The sequence below is a fragment of the Numenius arquata genome, chromosome 4 (genome assembly GCF_964106895.1).
Source record: "Numenius arquata chromosome 4, bNumArq3.hap1.1, whole genome shotgun sequence".
In the NCBI taxonomy this organism is placed as follows: domain Eukaryota; kingdom Metazoa; phylum Chordata; class Aves; order Charadriiformes; family Scolopacidae; genus Numenius; species Numenius arquata.
In genome coordinates, this window is record NC_133579.1 from 14031689 (window position 1) to 14051926 (window position 20238).

A 20238-nucleotide genomic window follows, 5' to 3' on the forward strand; every position below is an offset into this window, starting at 1 on the left:
TGTGTACGTGAAAGAACAGACAACAACTTCCTGGGCAGAGGAGCCAGCGGAAAGTCAGGGAGAGCCTGTCTGCTGCTTTCTCTTCTGTATTTGCCTCCTTCCTTGCACTGCTGCAGACAGGAGGAAGGCTACTGAGAGCAAGCAATACCCTCACCTCACTCTCAGGTGGCTGCATGAAGTCAGCTTTCAGACGTAGCCCTCGCACCTCTAGTTGCACCGATCAGTAAGTGCCTCTGGAGTAAGCAGCTGCACAAAGATATTTACAGTTGGCTGGTGGTAACTGCCTGATGGCTCAGATTAGCACCTCCAGAAGGGCAGGATCTGGAGCTGCTTCTGAGAGATCCTTCTCAATCACTGGCATACCACCAAAAGTAAGAGTGGCAAGAGCTGGGAAATCGCTGATACAGAGAAACAATTTTTAAAATATGTATATAAAATCCTGTTATCATGTGATATTCAATAAAACACAGCCCACAACACAAACATGACCAAAAATTACACTCTGCAACTTCATGACATCATTCTTGGTCCATTTAAATGTGAAACCTCTCTGAAATATATTTTGCATTCAGTAAGCACTTCCGAAGCAGGTTGTCCAGAGAAGCTCACACTGCAGCCAAACACAGCCTCAAATCAAATCTCTAAATTTAGTGAGTTACAAAACCATTTCGAACATGTATCAGGCAGTATGTATCAGGTGAATCATTTCCTTTTTTCTTACTGTAGGAACTAAAATTACAAAAATAACTAAATCTCTCTTAACTACCATTCCACTCGAGTCCTTACACACTGAAGTGTAATACACAGTAAGTTCGCCTCATCACTTGTCTTGTTTGAGGAGTATGTTCTTCTCCAAACCCAGTGAAGACCCCTTCAGCCAAAGAGGCGGTTGAGGCATTAACTGAAATGAGCGTGAGGCTTTCAGCAGAGCCTGTAGCACATCCCTACCCAGTGGGATGGTGCTCACTGCCTTTGGCTGCGAGAAATGGAACAAAACCAGCAGGCACTGCAGGCAGTCAGGACTGGCACGTGAGCATGAGATAACTTTGTTAAGTGCATTTATAAGTCACATACTTGTTTTAAACCACAATGCTTACTGAAAGAACTAATTAAGATTGCCTTCTCTGTGGAACTTTATTTTATTCACATTGTTTGCTGTATCTTAATCTTTTGTATTCTATAAAAGAAAGTGTATAAAAGCATAAGACACAGATGTACAGGCCTGTCTCCCAGGAATATTGTCCCTTTCAAAGTCTGTCTTGTCTTAATTATTAGAGCATGCCCATAATTTTAAAACCACATAGGACAGTGTGTTCCTGACTCTATACTCTTTGGGACAAAAGACCTCCTTCTTCCCAAAAGACTAAGAGTATGTTCATAACGCCTTTCCAAGGAGTATTGATTTGTTATATCCAAGCAGAAGCTTTTACAAAGCTGATAACCAAAAGTTATTTCTAAGAATCTTCCTTTTCAGAAACCTGCTATTGTATTAAATGTAGGCTGATGTTTCTTTGCACATCCACTGATCTATGCAGATACTTAAGGCTGTGCATACAAAGAGTGTTTACCTGCCCGTGCAGTATTTGGGTGGTTAAATTTCTCTCCCAACTGTTAGCTCAGCGTGTGTCCATGTAGGCATTTATAACTGCTCATGGTCCTTGTCTTTTGTACCATGGTAGCAGGAAAACAAATCCCAGAGACACAATCTGGCTTTTATAAAAGGTTCGGAGGGCTCCAGCACAACTTTAACACTTCCTCCAGGTCAGGACTGAAGTCATGTAGTCAGTGAAAGGTAGAGGTGTAAAACATACATGGAAGATTTCTGGTCTCAGTTCTGTCAACCACGTAACTTTCAGAGATACAAAAATTCAAGGGGAAGAAAGGTTAAAACCAAGGGAAAGATTCCATACCTTTTACATAGGCCATCTTAGAATAATTCTTGACAAATAACAGGTGCTGGAAAATTACTATTCTTGGTTTAAACCAGACAATGTACAACAGCACGTACCTTGATTGTGGCTCTAGGGCTGGAAAATTACCTTTTCAAATTGTTCTCTTTCTACTCCCTTGACTGGTCGCCACTATAGGATAACATACGGGGCACCATGTCACTCTTCCCATTCCCCCCATTTACATATTCGCTTGAAAATGATCAGTTGGGTGGATAAAGCCATACACCAGAGAGCAGTGGGAAATGAGGTGTTCAGGTGCAATAAAGATTCCCCAGCTTTCTAAAGCCCTGTATGCAATCATCAGACGTGGGAGGTGTGAAAAGGTACGGTTACAAGGTAAGTGGTGGTCAATACACAACTCTACATAATGATACTTCAATACCATTAACTCTCTCTGTTATTTACGTATCTCTGCAATTTCTCTATCATGGGAAATATATCCATAGGTAGAGCTATTCCTCCTTCATGACCAACAAAAGGCTTGGGGGTGTGTGTGTGACTATCTTCTGTGAACATACGGGCACTTTACTGATGAGTCTAAGCACTTGAGTATGGAGGAAATACAAGCTAGCAACCAGTGTCTCCTTGTCGCTAGACGCATACAGGAGCCTGCACACACACTGTTGGCCATCTGACGGTTCGCTTCTGTTCCTGCCCATTTACTTTCCAAAGAGACTGAATCCCTGTCACACTTTTGCACTATGCCAGCTACTGTCTTCTTGAGACTTTTTCTATATCAGCTCTTTACCACTGCCCTGACATATTTTAGAACAATGGCAAAGTATTTAATTGCCGATTCCCAGTGCAGGGCCGAAAAAGAGTAGTGTATGTTGAGGGGTGCTTTTTTTCCTTTGTACAGAGTATATCAGATAACAGTGCTTTCACCTTGCCCTTGGACGGAATAAGATTATGTAAATATTTAGCACTGAAAAATAAACGGCAATGTCAAATTAACAAATTGTTGTACTACGGTGGCACTGGAAGAAGCCCAAGTTCCATCTATCCGTCTGCAACATCAGGAGCAGGGAAAGCAGACTTGCAGAGCTATCTGGGCAAAAGCACAGGGAAACTACGCTGTTAATTATATAATACAATTTAATGTCACAACAGTACAATGTGATATCAAAGCTGTTTTTCCAAGTCTTTTGTCCTTACTCTCTGTTTTAGCGGCTGCAGTTTGAGAATTACAAATAGAGCAGGGTGGAGGCAAAAGGGAATAATCCAAGTATCAGGGAGTCTTAACTGTGAATAAAAAAAGGGGAAAAAAAAGAGACTTCAAAGCAGAAACAGGTTACTAGACCTTGAACCACAGCTGCTAGGAGAACTATTACAAGTCTGTCAAGTAGCAATTAGACTACTTTGCAAGAATATTAAGAGCACAAATCTTCACTTCTGAGAAGTATCTGAAAAGGGGAAATCAGAGAAAACGACTAGCTTATGGAGTACTCTTTACTGCACTTCAGTTACCTATTTCCTGTTTATTTCCCACTTGAAAAATCACATCCCAGAAACATAATGTAATTTTTAAAAACTTGCATTTATGACCATGCCATTTAAAATGTTTTGTTGAAAAAACACAAAAAAACAAATGGAATGCTGTAAACAGATTTAAGTCAGCCACAAAAAACATTCTGACAGATGTTAGCATCTGTGAACATGGATCTTTCACGACAGTCCTTTCCAATCTGGGCTCTTTTCAAATAAGACCTCCAGGGTTTTTTTTGTTGTTGTTATTTATTCAATACGTTCTATAAAATTTAAGCTAGGTTTTCCATACCAGAAAGGTGACTTTTCAATACATTAGCCCACCTACTTGGAATTCTCATTGCAGCACTCGACACTCAACTTTTAGTTGTGCATGCTACCAGACAGGCTAACCCATTGACTAGATTTGTGTTAAGATAAACAGCAAAGATCATTAGATGAAGAAAAAGAAGAAATTCAACTTTGAAATGAATTAGTTTTACAGAATTACCACTTGCCATTTTACACAGAATTACGTAGGAACAGACTACTCAGAAATTTGCTAGAGTATAATGAATCCCAGCAACTGACTATCATGTTTCTGGGGGCCTGCTCAGAAAGAGAAATGTGACTTTCCCCGCACTTCTATTTTTTCCAGCCACTCAAACAAATCCTCGGCTCTTCTAAATATTATGCTCCCCAAGGGTCCTGCTTGTATGGTAGCAGGCCTTTCCGCTTCTCTAAGGTCTGGCAAATTGAAAACAAAATAAAGAGCAAACCCAAAAGAACTATTGATAGATAGAAAGAACTATTGACTAGTGCATAGAGGCAGATCACAATATTTTTTTAAAGTAAATGTCCTGTCTTTCTTTTGTTCTTGGAACAGTAAGTTATAGCAGGCTAGAGTGCTAGCGTTCAGGTGGGAAGTAGGTCAAAACATACGCCAAGAGAAGCGAATGGAAAATTTCTTTAGTCACCCACAAAGATTTTAAAATGTGGATTCACAGCTATAGTAGCATTGTTTTGTATTAGCAGCGGTTAGCTTTTCCTTCTTAACAGACAACACCCTTTTCTGTCCAGCCTCCTCATCCAGATCTTTTGAGTGCTCTGACCAGTTTAACTGCTTAATAGTCCCAAAAATGCATCTATTTTTGTTTCACCAACTATCATACCACCAGCCCTGTCCTTTAAGACATAAAACTGACTAGCTCTATTTTCTACTGAACTCACGTGGCCTGCTCAAAACAAACAGATACTGGCAAGAGCAAAATCCAAATTATACACTGCTTTATCCCAGGAACACAAAGTACAAGGCCGACGCAGTGAGTCAGACACCTCAGCGCCAGCGAGCTCCTCAGGTTGACAGGAGTCTCTTTGGGATCCTCATATGTGTAAGCCAGGCCTTTTTCAAAAAAAAGTCAAAATAATCGGGTTTAGACAAACATGTGTTGTGTCATTAGCAGAAGCATCTCTCTCATCAGAGGGGAAAAGGCAGCAAAAAGTATGACAGGAATGCTGGAAATGGGCAGACAGTCACGACGAGTCATATTTTCTTCTTTTTTTTTTCCCCCATGAAACTCCTTCAGCATGAAAAGTCCATTTGCGAGAGCAGTTAATTACATGGGGGAAAGGAGAATGATTCGACAATAATGCAGGGAACGTGGGACCAATTTATGTACAACAGAAGCCAGAGAACTTCTCAGTCTCTGCAATGATTTCTCAGCATCCTTGGAAAATGCTTTAGATACTTCAGCTGAACAGATGTAAACCCATCAGACGTATCCATTTGTCTGTCAGTAAAAGGCTAGATGCCTATAGGCTCTACCGTAATTTCTATGCTTTACCTGTGTTAGTTTAACGAATTAAATGAATTCATTTCCTTAGAAAGAAAATAGATTTTTCCCACGATTTGCCAGTCTCTTTCTAGAAACTGGATGCCTTGAACAAAATGCATCACTTCCCCTGCTCCACATTTAATTTCATGCCTCTTTTCATCTTACAGTGTATTTCATGCTTCCCTGTGGCAACAGCATCTAGGTTATAGTGGGGTGCTACAAAAGAAAATATACTAAAACAGCCTGTTTAAAATACAAATCAATTAACTATTCACCTTGATATCTAATTAGAAACTTTTGTTTACAAAACAATGAATTATCTAACTCACCCTGCCTCACAAAATACAAACGTTGCTTTCATGGCAGTTTTACTTTACAAAAAGTTTACAGAGAAGAAAAGAGGTTTTTCTTAATTACAAAAGAATGAGCCATCAGTTGGTTCAAAGGACTGCCAGAGGGCGTTGGACCTTTTGCTCGCTATCAGGCGACAGACATTTTTGATAGAGGAGAAAAGTCTCATGTGGATGCTTATCAGCCATGGAAATAGCAGCTGATAAAGCAGCATGAGGTGTCTTCCATTCCTCAGTCTTTAAAAGAAGGGTTCCTTCTCTTCTTTGCAAAAGAGAAAGTGGGTTGATTTTTCTCTTCAGGATCCAAAAGACAGTCTGGTAGCTGTGAATTACAAGCACCAAGCTCTTTTTTTGAGCTGGGACACCTGTAAAATTTGAGGAGCTTCCAAGAGGCCAGTTTAACAACTGCACGTGAGAATACCCAGCTACAGCATGTACTCAGAAGCAATGGACCCTCTTTTTTTATTTTATATATATTTCAAGTTCAGCATAGGAAGTGCAATCTGAGATTTCTGTTTTCTTTCACCCCATTCCTTTAAAGGTTGTGGGCTCGGGCAAGTTAACTACCTCACATTTTTAAATTTTTAAAAAAGGTAGAAAGGACAACTCTGGGAATTACCAATCTGTCAGCTTCAGCTCTGTGTCCGAGAAGATCATGGAACAGAACCTCCTAGAAGCTACACTAAGGCACATGGAAGACAAGGAGGTGATTCGAGACAACCAAGGGCAAGTCCTGCCTGACCAACCTAGTGGCCTTCTATGATGGAATGATGGAATGACCACACCAGTAGACGAGGGAAGAGCTTGTCTATCTGGACTTCTGTAAAGCCTTTGACACGGACTTTGACAACATCCTTCTCTCTAAATTGGAGAGAGACGGATTTGATGGGTGGACTGTTTGGTGGATGAGGAACTGGGTGGATAGTTGCATCCAAAGGGCAGCAATCAACAGCTCAATGTCTAGATGGAGATCAGTGACAAGTTGTGTCCCTCAGGAGTCCACATTGGGACTGGTACTGCTAAATATCTTCATCAATGACATAGACAGTAGGATCGAGTGCACTCTCAGCAAGTTTGCTGAGGACACCAAGCTAAGTGGTGTAGTTGACACGCCTGAGGGATGGGATGCCATCCAGAGGGATGGGACAAGCTTGAGAAGTGGGCCTGTGTGAACCTCATGAGGTTCAAAAAGGCCAAGTGCAGGGTCCTGCACCTGGGTTGGGGCAACCCCTGGTATCAATACAAGCTGGGGATGAAGGATTGAGAGCAGCCCTGCCCAGAAGGACTTGGGGGTACTGGTGGATCAAAAGCTGAACATGAGCGGGCAATAGCCCAGAAGATCAACCGTATCCTGGGCTGCATCAAAAGAAGCATGGCCAGCAGGTCAAGGGAAGTGATTCTGACCCTCTACTCTGCTCTAGTACTGAGTTTAACTCTTTAGTCTGCAGCACAGGAAAGACATGGATCTGTTGGAGCAGGTCCAGAGGAGGGCCACAAAGATGATCAGAGGGATGCACCTCTCTGTGAGGACAGGCTGAGACAGCTGGGGTTGTTCAGCCTGGAGAAGGCTCTGGGGAGACCTTATTGCGGCCTTTCAGTACTTAAAGGGGACCTACAGAAAAGATGGGTACAAACTTTTTGGGAGGGCCTGTTGTGATAGGACAAGGCGTAATGGTTTTAAACTAAAAGAGGATCAATTTAGACTAGATATAAGGAAGAAATTTTTTACGATGATAGTAGTGAGATAGTGGAACAGGTTGCCCAGAGAGGTGGCAGATGCCCCATCCCTGGAAACATTCAAGGTTAGGTTGGACGGGGCTCTGAGCAACCTGATCTAGGTGAAGATGGCCCTGCTCATTGCAGGGGAGGTGGACTAGATGACCTTTAAAGGTCCCTTCCAACCAAACTATTCTGTGATTCTATGAAATTATGTGATTGCACATTAAGTATACTTTTTGCTTAAAAGTTGAAAGGAAATTTGGAGAGGGTATTATCATTTGAACTCTGCTTGAATTGATGGTGTTACCAATCAGACTGAATAATAGATAGTCAGCTGCCCTGACTTTTGATCAAATGTAGCCCTCTGGAAGAAAATCTACACAGAGGAATGATGTCCTCAAAATCACATATTGATATGGGGCTAGTAAAGTACTTTTCCTCTCACTTAAAAAAAATTATATATTGTAGAAAGAATGAATTAAATATAAAGCAATGAGTTCACACAACAAGATGTACCAATTACTTTTAAAAAAACAACGCAAGTTAAGGTCAATAAAACTATTATATGTAAAGGAGCTTTTAAAAAATATTGGGGATAAGGCTGCTGATAATTACTTTTCTGTGGGTGATAACCCAGATTGCATTTTAGGGAAGAACAATCTTCCTAAATTCCTCCTGGAGAAATTTTATTCATCAGTGAGTGTTGTAAATCATCCAGTGGCTTACAAGGTAGCAAGAATTGGGAGAACTCCAGTATTTCCAAAGCTCAGGAAGAGGATCTGTGAGCATGCTACTACCCACCAGCAGGGTGGCTTAGAGGAGCTCAAATTCTACAAACCTTTGAAGAATCCCTTCAAAGCCTACTGCAAATTACATCTGCAGAGTTCTTAATGGGATCTTTTAAACTAATTGCACGTCTTCATTCAGGTCCTAAGCTCTGCAGGAAGGTAGATCTCCTGATGTCCCAAACGGCTGAACTTGGAAGCTTTATATAAGTTCTGCCGCTGTAACTCACTTTAATAAGCTTCCTGAACAAAACCAAAATTGAACGTATCTTACCTTTAAAAACTTTAAGCCAGCAGGAACCAAAAGTTAGTGCAAAACCGAAGGAAGGAAATTCAATAATTGACACAGTGATCTCAGACACAGAGTTGCTGAGAAAGACTTTGAAATCAGTCTTTGGTCTCAAACCTTGAGGATCATAAAAGCAGAAGGAAAGGATTCAACAGTTCAGTACTGGTCAGAAGGGAAAACTGTGACTGGCACATCTTTTGTACTTAAGGAAACAAGTATTGATTCCCTACACTGAAAACTGACCAGTGTTAGGATTCAAAGACTAAAACAGAAGAGGCTAAAACCACTGGGCTGAATCTGTGTGCTCCATGGGGTTTGCGTATAAGATTTCTGTGTTGGTGTTAATGTTTTGACACCAGATCAGTTTTTACTGCACAGGAACTGAACTGCTGTGACCTCCAGATTTCCAAAAGTCTACAGAAGCTTTTTCCAGTGGCTTCACAACAGAAGTTTGCATGTGTATACCTATGTTTCTCTAATGGCATCTGTGTGAAATCCCCATTTCAGAAAAGCCTTTCATTTCTCCATCTGTCTATGTATTTCTCTTTTGTTTCAAAAGACCACTCCATAAGCATAACTTATTAGCAGAACATACTGGAGACTGAAGTAGGTAAATGGGAACTAACAGTTATTCTGTGAAACTCAAAGAACAGTATAAGATATCAATGATCATCACTGTTTTTAAATTAACTTCCCATTAATTCATTTTCAATCTTCCTGTCATCTGCTGAGGCAACACATGAAGCATAGGCAGATCCTTCCCTCCTCTGGGCAGGACTACTTCTATGTCATACTACACTTATTAAAAACCTACACCACTTCCATCAGGAGCCATGCGCTTTGCTGAGAGTGCTTATTCCCCGCAAGCTGACAACTAAGAATGACATTTCCGAACTCCTCCTTTTTGGTTTCTCATATATCACAGCCTCAACAGGAAAATTTCCATGCATCTTATTACTCACCGAACATTTGGTGGATCTGCATTTACGATGGGTGTTGCACAAAGAGGCTTGTTTCCCTGAACGTGGCTTCTGTAACCTTCTCTTGCAGGCAAACAGTACACCCTTTGGATAACGACTCGTACCTGTGCTTCTCTCCATCCCACTGCTCCCTGGCTTTCCACCATTTCAAGCAGAGAATCATTAACGGCACTCCACTGTTTCGAATCACAGTTGTTATGGATTTGTGGAGCACAAGCAGCCTGGTGAAGGAAAACTCATTAATAGAAACATTTCAGGGGACCTTGAAACTATGTAGTGTTAGAGAGAAAAACTTCAGCATAAAAAATCACTGCAAGTAACACAAAATCAATTTCAAAATACTTACTGCACTTGAACTAACTTACAGACTAATCGCCAGTGTTTATTGCAGATTTTTAATGAACACTCGAGAAAGTTGAGCACACAGTGCTCTCCTGTATTTAACTGGTGCTATGGACTGAGCTAACTCAATCCAAGAGAGATGAAGGTAACACCAGCAGGAAAACAGAATTGATATTAGTACTTATGACTCTTCCCCTTTAACTGAGTCTCATTTTTAGTTCTTTGATGTTCCGTTCCTTTCTAACGAAGAGGTAAAATCCATCTTGAATTCTTCTGGACTTTCAGATTGTTTAAAATGAACAGGTATGTAGCTTTATAGAACAGTGCTAGTTCTCAGACTTACACATTTCAATGTAAAATGTTTCAGTGTAAAAGAATTAGATGATTAATGAAAAGTATAAAACTTTAAAAGTACAAACCTTAATTTATTCTTTCACTACTTCCAAAACACATTTGATGAAAAAAATCTTCCAAACTTTCAAAATAAATTTTATTAATAAAGTTATGCTACATTTTGCCTTAATCTAAATGATTAATTTCAATAATTCTGATTTTAAAATAAACCCCTCTTAGTAAAAATTGTATACAAGTATAGACTAATATGGTATATATATATTTAGGCTCCTTCCCAGTATAAGCCAAATTTCTATTTTCACAATGAAACCTGTTGTTACAAAAACCTGGGTGCCAAGAAAGGTTTTCAGAGAATTACTGACTGTGCCATAAGTATTATCCACCAGTAGAGAAGGAGAATTTTCAGTATTTAAAAGAAAACTGTGGTACGACACTCCCCTTTGTCTACAACGCAGTTGCAATAAAACTTGTCTACTGAGTTTTAAATGAAGCGGTTTTGTTTGTTAGGAGGGGAACAAGTAAATTGTTCTGATTTTTGAATGCCACAGTAGAAGCTTTTTACAAATAGAGTTGAAGCAAGAAAGGAGATTAAGATTTGATTTATGTAACTTTTTCATTCCCAGGCCTATAATGGGAATTATATATAACACAAATACAAAATGTCAACACTCGGTGTTGTTCATCAGACTTGTAGGGCCAAACTTCTCAAAAATTAAGCATTAAGAATGATTTTGGGTGGCCAAGATAAAGCCTTTATAAGAGCCTTACTTTCAGAAAGTGCTGGCACAAACTATCAGAAAAACAGATCCCTTAAAATACCTCAGCTTGTACACCCACAGGTAGAGATATGCACAGTCAGTACTCATTTTAATATAAACAAAGTCAAAATAGGAAAGAAAACAAATTGAAGGGGTAGGAAAGGGGGGTGGTGTTACCACTTGATGCTTTAAAGGATAGGATCAATTAGGAAATGAGTTAAGAAATAGGAGTGGGAAAAAGGAATGTTTATTTAAAAGACCTTGAGTGAGTTAGCAGAAACAGATTTTATTTCAAATAAAGCTTAGCTATTCAGCTATAAAGAATAAGAGAAAAAATCAATGAAAAACCAAGCTACAGCTACTATTTAGCACAGTAGTGAGACTTCAGCAAAATAACCTCACAGCAGTTCAGCATTTGGATGGGCCAAAAGCCTCCGCTAAGAAAATATTATTAAAATAAACACTGCATATTATTCAGCCTTGGCTAAATGAAAGTGGAAACTGAACAGGTCAGTAATTTAGAATTTTTGGTTTTGTTATGATTTCCAAACATCTGCTCACCAACTTCTTACCAAGTGCTAAATTGTGAAGCAAATGCACCTTACCTGATTATCTGAAGATTCCCGGCGTAATTCATCATCAAGGTCATCTAGTCTGAACGTCTGCGCCAAAGATATAATGTTCTTCCTAATAAGCATCTTTGTAAGACTGTATGTCTTTTCTGTTGTTTCTGAATGTTCACTGAGTAGGACCTTCTGACTAAAATACGTGTTCATGATAACAGGAACATCTGCATTTTTGATAAGCAGTTTTTGCCTGGAAAAAAGTAATTTAAGTATCATCAAATCCATTACAATTTAAACTACCGATAAACACTATATTAAAACATGCTGTATTTCTCTCCCCTTTTTTCTATAGTTACCACTAAAACACTCAAAGGTGTATCATCCAAATAGGAAATAAATCACCCCATAGATAAATTCAGCTTGGATCAGCCCTATTAGCTCAGGCATAGCCCTGGGTGAGTGGAACTCCACTGCATCCAGGGACAACTTACACCTGGAAGCCAGCTGAGTCGACGATCCCTGTGAACCCCATCCAGAACCCCATCTGGCTTCACACCAGCACTACTTGGTGTCTCTGCGTTGTCAGCGCAGAAGCAAGAGCACGAGGAACCCCTGCATACATCTACCAAGGTAAAAGCCATGAATGAAAGATTATTAATCCTGCTCTGTGTTAATTCAGAGCACTGGCTCTGCTCGACCCAGCCGGGCTCTTACAGAGTGGGACATCTCTCACTCATGAGTGCTAAGCACTGACCCAAATTCATTCCCACTGCAGACAGCCACAGCTGTTCCTTCCACTTTCTCCTCTCTTTTTCTAAAAGCAAAGTCTTATGCTTTTCCTACACTATGTCACATATTATTTTGCCTGTATGTTTGCTGATGTCATAAATGTGCTCTCCAAGACCCAGTTCTGGTTTCTAGTGACAATGTAAATTCCCAAACAGCTTCACATGCAGCGATTTCTCGCCTATTAGATTAAGGTAATGGTTGCAGAATCCCTAAACACATAGTAAATTAATGCCAAAGCATGTCTCAATGTTGGGATTATTTCATATGCTAGTATCACAATCATACATTTAGAAATACACTTTTTATACTCACAGGATACAAATCTAATGAAGTCAGCTAACAAAAACAATCAGTAATCTCATTTTATTGAGACCATCAAAACAGAAACAAAATTCACTTAGTGACTTTATTGCAGGCTGTGTTTTTCTGCTATTAGATTTGTATCGCTCAGGAGTAAAACAAGGCCCCCTGCCTTGGCAGCAAAGCTGAGCTGACCTAAGTTCAGAAGTAACTTCAGGACTTCAGTCTCCAGACTCCTAAACAGTCATATTATGGAGATGAAGCAAGTTTTCACATCTATGACATTATTTGTCAACATGCAAGGGTACAAAGTTAAAAAAACAAACCAAACTGAAACAAACTCCACTCAAAAGTACTTATTTCTAACCTCAGTCCATACAAGATCTTGACCGTGGTCTGTTTTTATAAAAGACTCCTTCATTCTCTACAGAATGGATAGCTAAATGGAAATTAATGCATATGTAGTTTCAGAAGAATAGGAAGAGTTGCAGCAAGTTTATAATATAATCCCCAGTTTTTTATAATTAGGAAAATAATCTCTGCCTTTTCTCTATTAGGAAAATAATTAGGAAGATGATCGTTGCCCTTTAGAAAAAAAGTATACATTTAAAACTAAGCTTGCAACTAGAACTATTACTCATACACACAAATTCTCACAAAGATATATTACTTCTATCTGTGAACACTCAGGGAAGTTATGATTTGAAATAGAAAATTCGTGAAACATTGCAGCATAAAACGAAGCACTGAACTTCACCACGATGCCTTCCTGCCATCTTTGAGCTCTTCAGATCTAAGCAAGCAGCAGTTCATCCCCAAGGGACACTCAATTCCTTGACTCCAGGTGCTAACAAAGGTCCCAGTTAAAAAGAGCATGACAGTAGCTCACAGGATTGCCAAATTGACACTGCCTGGTAATTTTGTGCATTACAGGATTAAAACTGAGGAATTAGCTTGGTCAGCAAACCAAGACATCTCTGATCTTATGAGATTTTTAAACTGTCCATACTCCTTTTTTTTCTAAAGAACAAAAACATATATTAAGTTTGCTACAGATCTCAGAAGTTTGGGTTGTCTTTATATGCAGATGTGGAATGAAAAATTTAGCACCTACTTTCTTGAGACGTCTGCGTTCAGACCCAAAGTAAACAGGAAATCTCTCTGAACACGAGACTGTTACGTCACTAATGTCAGAAGAATGTTTGCTTGATCTAAATCATCTCATTCTCTAAAAAAATACTGACGTTGGTAGCAAATCATTCGCAGGAACTCTGAGGTTTATGGTTTTATTTTTATTTTCCTGTGCAGATATGTGATCAGCTTTTTTTTTTAAGGCAGGTAGGTTTTACTGATACCCAAATTACGTGTATCATGGTTTTGCTATGCCTATGCATTCCATGCCTGGAGTATGTTTATAACCACCAAGAGCTTTCTCGGCTCAGTTTTCATCATAACTTTACATGGGTAATGCGTAAATTAATGGCTACTCGTCATTTCCACAAAGCAAAAAAGGGACATATATACACTTTCAGGAGAAGCCCTCCATTTCTTACCTGCAATTAGTTCACTAAAAACACCTTCCTTCAGGAATCATTTGTTTTAGACCTGCATAGGTATCCACAAACTTAGTGGTAACTCTTCAGCTACGTCAGAGGAATAATCGTAGCAGTCTACTCTAAATTTTCCCTGTTTCTCAATGGATGGATTCCTCCCAATAGGAAATGAAAAGGACCAGCAATAAATAGAAATAATAACCAATTGAAATGAAAGAAAGAAGAAAAAAGTTTGTAATAAGCTCACTATTTTGTGTACAGATGGATGGCTAAATGGAACTATTTTATATTTTTAATATATATAAATATATATAATCTATAATAATGTATATTATATTTATATAATATATAATAAAGATGTATTCTATTGTATATTATTCCCAAGTTATATACTCTTTAATATGAAGAATGGAATTATTAATATAATATGAATTAATGGAATGAAAACTGTCCTTTTCCAGAAATTCTTCCTAGTATTGCTCAACTCAAACAAGCTTTGCAGGGTGGGAATTCTGATCATCATCATGGCAGAAGACTCTGCACTGCCATTGGACATTACTCAGACTGTTCTCTTTGCAACAAAGGCAACCATGTTACAAACACACACCTACTCCTTAATTCTTTTTGTCTGCTTGAAAGACATAGACTGGGGCAAGAAAGCCTACCAAGCTGGAACAGCCAGGAAATAAAAATCACTTCCCCCAGCAATCCTTGTGGTCCTGAGCTGCATGTGTTGCTCCTGTGCCTGAGACACCATAACTGATCACCTCAACCTGCTGTATCTCTTCCAGCCATGGGTTCTCTACAGCCAGAGGTAGCCCTACTCTCCCGGATACAGTCTGTAGCATCCTCTTAACAGATAAAGTGTTAAATGGACATTTCAAGTCTTCTGTGACCTTTCTTAAATTTCTTCATTATAGTTAAAAGCTTATTTTCAAAGAATGAGACACCATCTCATTCAGCAAATCACACAGAAACAATGGAAAGAAAATAAAGTTCACTACAGACTTAAAAAAAAAAACAACCTCTCTTGTACTCTCTGATTTTCTTCTTGCTCAGCAAAGAATATTTAAATGTTGGATTAGTAGTCGACTTCCTTAATAACTGCCTTTAGAGGAAAGGTCGTTTGTAATGACCTGAAGTAGAGACTGAACTTTTTATACTACAGGGCATTTTTTTTCCTGGTATGCAGACAATCAGCAGTTGCCGTAACTGGTCACATGCTAAAGGAACATGAGGCAATAATGTTTTTTTTTTTCTTTTCCAGCAGCAGCTTGCTTCTCTCTCCAAGGTCGTAGCTTGCTTTTTCTCTTCCTCCCTCCTATGATGAAATGGCTATCTGGCAGAGCAGAAGCAGGAGATGTCCTTGCCCACTTCTCTGTTATTCGTGGTCTATCACCATTCGAGATAGGAAACACCGCAGAAACAGCACAGCACAGCGTAAAGTAGCTAAAGTTTCAACTTGAGGCAGGGTCTGCTGATGACCAAGTCGGCAGGTTTGCGCCGTGGTCTGCCCCGCGCAGCCCATCCACAGGCTCAGCCAGAGAGAAGTTGTGACTCTATGGCAGCAGCTACTCACAAACCACACGCTTCCGCTCAGTTCTGCTGACATCAAACGGCGCTGCTGGTTCATGAACTCAACATGACTCTGGATCACTTTAAATTAGAGAACATATTTTTTTGTTTGCTCTCCCCGGGTATTTTATTGGGCTTTTTTTTTTCTTTTCTTTTACAAAGTGTAAAATGCCTAGAGCATTTTTTTTGAAAAGTACATTGCATTAACTGAACACTCTTAACATTTCAGCGACCTACAACATGCACTATAATTATGAAAGAGGCTAATTTCAAGTCTCAGAGCAACGATTTCTGCGTAAAGAAGGTTTAACACCCATGAAGCAGAACAGCAGTAATACATGCAGGACAAGAGCATGCCAGAGCCTTATGCTGCTGCCCAGAAGCATGAGGAATCAGTCCCCATAGGAACACCATCCAGGGCCCATCCCTAACTTCCTAGGAATCACTTATTTTGTCCAATATAGAGGAAGTTACTCATGCTGCCTCTCACTTGGAGTTGAGTTCCATTTGCAATGTTTTACCTGTGAAAAGTTTTAACGTCCAAGAAATGCCCGAGCATCAAAATAATGATAATAACTAAAAAAACCCAACAAATTTCCCAGGCCAGACAGATCTCTGCCCACCTACCACCCAAGGACAATAACTACCTTCCCAATATACAGCTCAAATCAAAAAGCCGTTTGGAACAGATCTACCTTCTGCCCTGCCTAGAGATTGCCCAAATTCAGAATTTTCATCCATGAGTGAGTAATCTCACCACTCACATGTGAGCCTCCATCAGTCATTTACCACCGCTTGAACGATCTGTATGAATACTGTGTTTGCAAGATCACACTTTCATAAAGCAAAACTTCTTCTCCTGCCCCAACCTCAAAGACAGAAAACAAAAATCAGCTGGTAAGTCTTTCTTTGAAATTATCTTATTCAAAGCAATATATTGTGGGATAAGTTCTCAAGGCTGATTGTACTGTTTTCTCCATGAGGAAATAGCATTAACCATCTAGCCCAATGTCCAGAGTCATATATGTCACATATATAATTCTAAACTGTGTCACATTTCCAAAGAAATGTAGCTTCACATCTCAGAATAGCAGCTCTGCAGAAGAAGTAACAATAAAAAGCTACTCAAGCTATGTCTAAAATGTCTACTTTTAGAGCATGATGCATTTTACTTGTGAATAGCCAGATACTTGGTTTGTTACCCTACTGGAAAAATATTTTGTCTGAGGACTCGTTCCGTGAATACAACACACAAAGAAAATAATACATAGCTTTTAAATTTAAATATTTTTACAACCCTGTCGGTTACCATTTGTCACTCAACCTTAAGTAAAAAGGAAACTAAGGAAATTAGTAAAACAACACAAGTAAAGAAAAAAAAAATCTTCTCTATGGCAGCATATTGTACTTTCCAAAAAAATTACTTGTAAACCCAAGAAATCACTCCAGCAAGAAATTATGGTACACAAAGCCAACATTTTTATCAGTATATCATTTTACTAATTTCAAAGTAATCATATAAACTAACCACTGGCTTGCCATAGCGCTGCCTTTTGAAATGTGACACCCTGTAGCACAAAAAAAAGTTGCATGGAAATTTTCACATTTAAGAAGAGCTCTGCTATAAAAAGCTTGTGGTTAACATTATGCACTATTATATCACACGCCCAGTGCCCTCACCTCTGCAGGGAGGTGCGCTGTGTGCTAACTGAAGAGGATGTACAGGTCTTCTGATGTACACAGCAAAGATGGATATCAAAGCAAATCTCATCCACCTCCAGAAAATGACTGTAATACCAGGCTTTACCAAGACTGGAAAGCAGGGAAGTTTCTCAGAGCTCTCCAGCCACTTGCTTTGGCTATGAAGAAAGCACCTGAAATTTCTAGCATTCTGGACCACAATTTATCATGACAAAGCTTAACCTTTGGCACCACCAAACATAAAATTCCACTCAGAGGCTGCGCATACGTACAAACTGGCACGAAAGCAACCTCTTGAGCTCATTTGGGTAATACTTTTGAGAGAATTTGCTGAAAATCTACTCCAACAGTGATGCTGAGATTTTTTTAATACCTAACACATCAGGCACAAAGCAATTTTTAAAAGATGTAAAGTTCTATTATTAAAACAAACTGCACACAATAAAGCATTAAATGAGAAAGTTGCTTTAAGAACAAAACAAAAACATTCCCCCACACACAGCATGAGGGTGTTACAAGTAACAGGGGAGATATAAATATCATGGTTATCTTTTCATAATCAAGATGTTATGAAAGAATTCCAATCTGTGTGTTTACCCCATATATCAACTTGTGTCTGACTAGCCACGAGCTCATTACTCAGACAACTTCTCCTCTCTGCTCCCAGTGCCAAACTGCACGTAGGGTTTGAGGTGGCTGAGGGAGGATGGCTGGAGCCACCAGAAAGTCCAGGGATATGTCAGAGGGATTCTGAAAGGTGAAAAAAGGGAAGCAAGCAAACTGCAAAGTGACATCATATTAAAACTTGTGGTGAATGTTAGAGATACCAAAAATATCTGTACTGGTGTGAGATCAGAGGCCCATCCACCTCATACTCTAGCTTACAGCAGCAAACAGCAGATGTTTGAGGAAGACTACGAAAACAAAAGCAAGCATCTAGTGAAAGTTCTTCAGAACACTCTCTAATAACTTCTGAAAACTTTCAATGTAGGGACTTCCTAAGGCAGAAGTAATATCTTCGTAGTTAACAGTCCTTGGTAGACTTTTCTTCCAGGAATGTATGTGCCTGCTTTTTGACCATTTGTACATTTACAGCATCCACAACATCCTGCAGCATCCACAGAGCTCTACAGTCTAACTACACGTATGTGAGAAACCACTTCCTTTTATTTGTTTTGATCTGTCACCTAGTGGTTACATTACTGACCCCACTTCTTGCTTTTAAGAGGCAGTGAACAACCATCCTTCTTGATGCACTTCCTAATACAGACCTTTATCACATCCTCTCCCAGCCACTGCTTTTTCAAGGTGAAAAGCCCTAGTCATCTTAGTCATTTCTCATAGGGAAGCTGCTCCACGCCTCTTCTTGTCACCCTTCCCTGATATTTTTCCACTTCTGCTACATATTTTTGATTCAGGAGACTGAAGTTCCAACCTAAAAATGCATGACGAACTTCTACAGTCACATCATGTTTCTGATTCCATTTCCAGTAAGTCTTACCATTCTATGTATTTTCCTGATCATTAGATAAAAATTAAGTTGACATATTAATGAAGCTACCAGAACACAAACCCCACATTCCTAGATACTAACAATCCAGAGTCCATCATTTTATACGTGCACTTTACATTTACCTACAATTTCCTAGTAAGAGAGGTCAAATCCTTCCACCAGCCCTAGTTCTAGAGCATTCTATAGGAGGATGTCCATAGGATTGTGAGAACCACAGAGTGCCACTGAAGAGGAATGAAACCTGCATAGTATTCTGTTGCAGAGAAGGTGTCCAATTCTTTATTTACTTTGTAGGCACCATAGCACAATGGAGATTTGGGTTATACCAACAACTCCTCTGCCTGTGATGGAAAGGTAAAGAGTGTGGCCACTCTGTCACCGTTACACAGCATCACCACTCCTGAGGTATCGGGAGAAGCTGCTTATCAGGCCAGAAGAGCTCTATGGTATCCACCCATGCAGCTGAGGGCCATGTGTTAAAGTGAAGAACTTGAACTCAGAATTTCTGATCAAGGTATAGAGAGTCAGGGTACTTACTTGGTTGGTTCAAGTTTGGAGGATTATTGGAGAAACTAACAAATAAATTCTATTTAAAAAAACATTGTTCAATTTTTTGTAGCGGTTATTAACAACACTAGACTTTTCTCCCATAGAGGTTTGGCATTTGCTATTGGCAAAGACTCTTTACAAGTCCATGCCTGCATACGTGCTCACAACTGCCTTCACATGCACAGTAGCAAGAACAAATACCTATCCCTGAGCAAACTCAAGTATTCAGAAAGACAGCTTATGATACGCATATAATTGATTTTACTCAAGTATTTTATTATTAAACCTAACATTAAAAAAAGCAAACAACACAAGTACAAAACAACCAAAAAAACTCCCATCAGACTTGTTCTTGTATCCCTCTCTTGTTCTGGTACTCATCTCTGGGTGTAAAAAATTTTCCTTGGCAATGACATGGAGCAAGACTAAATTCTGGCCTGGTGAGGTTACTTCTTATACAGACAAATCCAGTGCTATCAGCACATCGGTGCAGGGAGAGGAGCTGAAAGTAGCAGTTCTGGGTGCTCTGGTAACACAACGGGGATCACAACAGGTAGCGAAAGCTTGCTCAGTGCCACAGCAACAGAACACAACAGCAAAGCAGAAGACTCTCTCTGAGAGGGTCAAACTCTTCAGCAAGAAGGTGGGGAGCAGCCTGGAGGTCTCAACGAACAGCACCAGGCAAAGGGAAGTGGCTGGACCCCTGGCACAGAGAGCTGCTCTGCAGAGCTCCAGAGGTCCTTTTAGGCAGGTTTTAGACCAAGTTTACCTACAGTGTGCTCCACTTTAGCTTTAGTGACCTGAGAATAATCAATTTTTTTCACTGGATTTGCTCCCACCGTTGATAAATATATAACAAAGGTA

At 39.6% G+C, this 20238-nt stretch overlaps 1 protein-coding gene across 1 annotated transcript in view; it reads right to left on the bottom strand.

The window, feature by feature from the left end:
• SPIDR (scaffold protein involved in DNA repair) overlaps positions 1 to 20238 on the bottom strand; it is a 206165-nt gene that overhangs the window by 61680 nt on the left and 124247 nt on the right. Inside the window, exons 9-10 of the mRNA XM_074146132.1 lie at positions 11434 to 11644; positions 9357 to 9595 (exon numbers count right to left, since the gene is read on the bottom strand). Of these exons, the coding sequence (XP_074002233.1) occupies positions 9357 to 9595; positions 11434 to 11644 (450 nt within the window). The remainder of the gene's footprint in view (positions 1 to 9356; positions 9596 to 11433; positions 11645 to 20238) is intronic.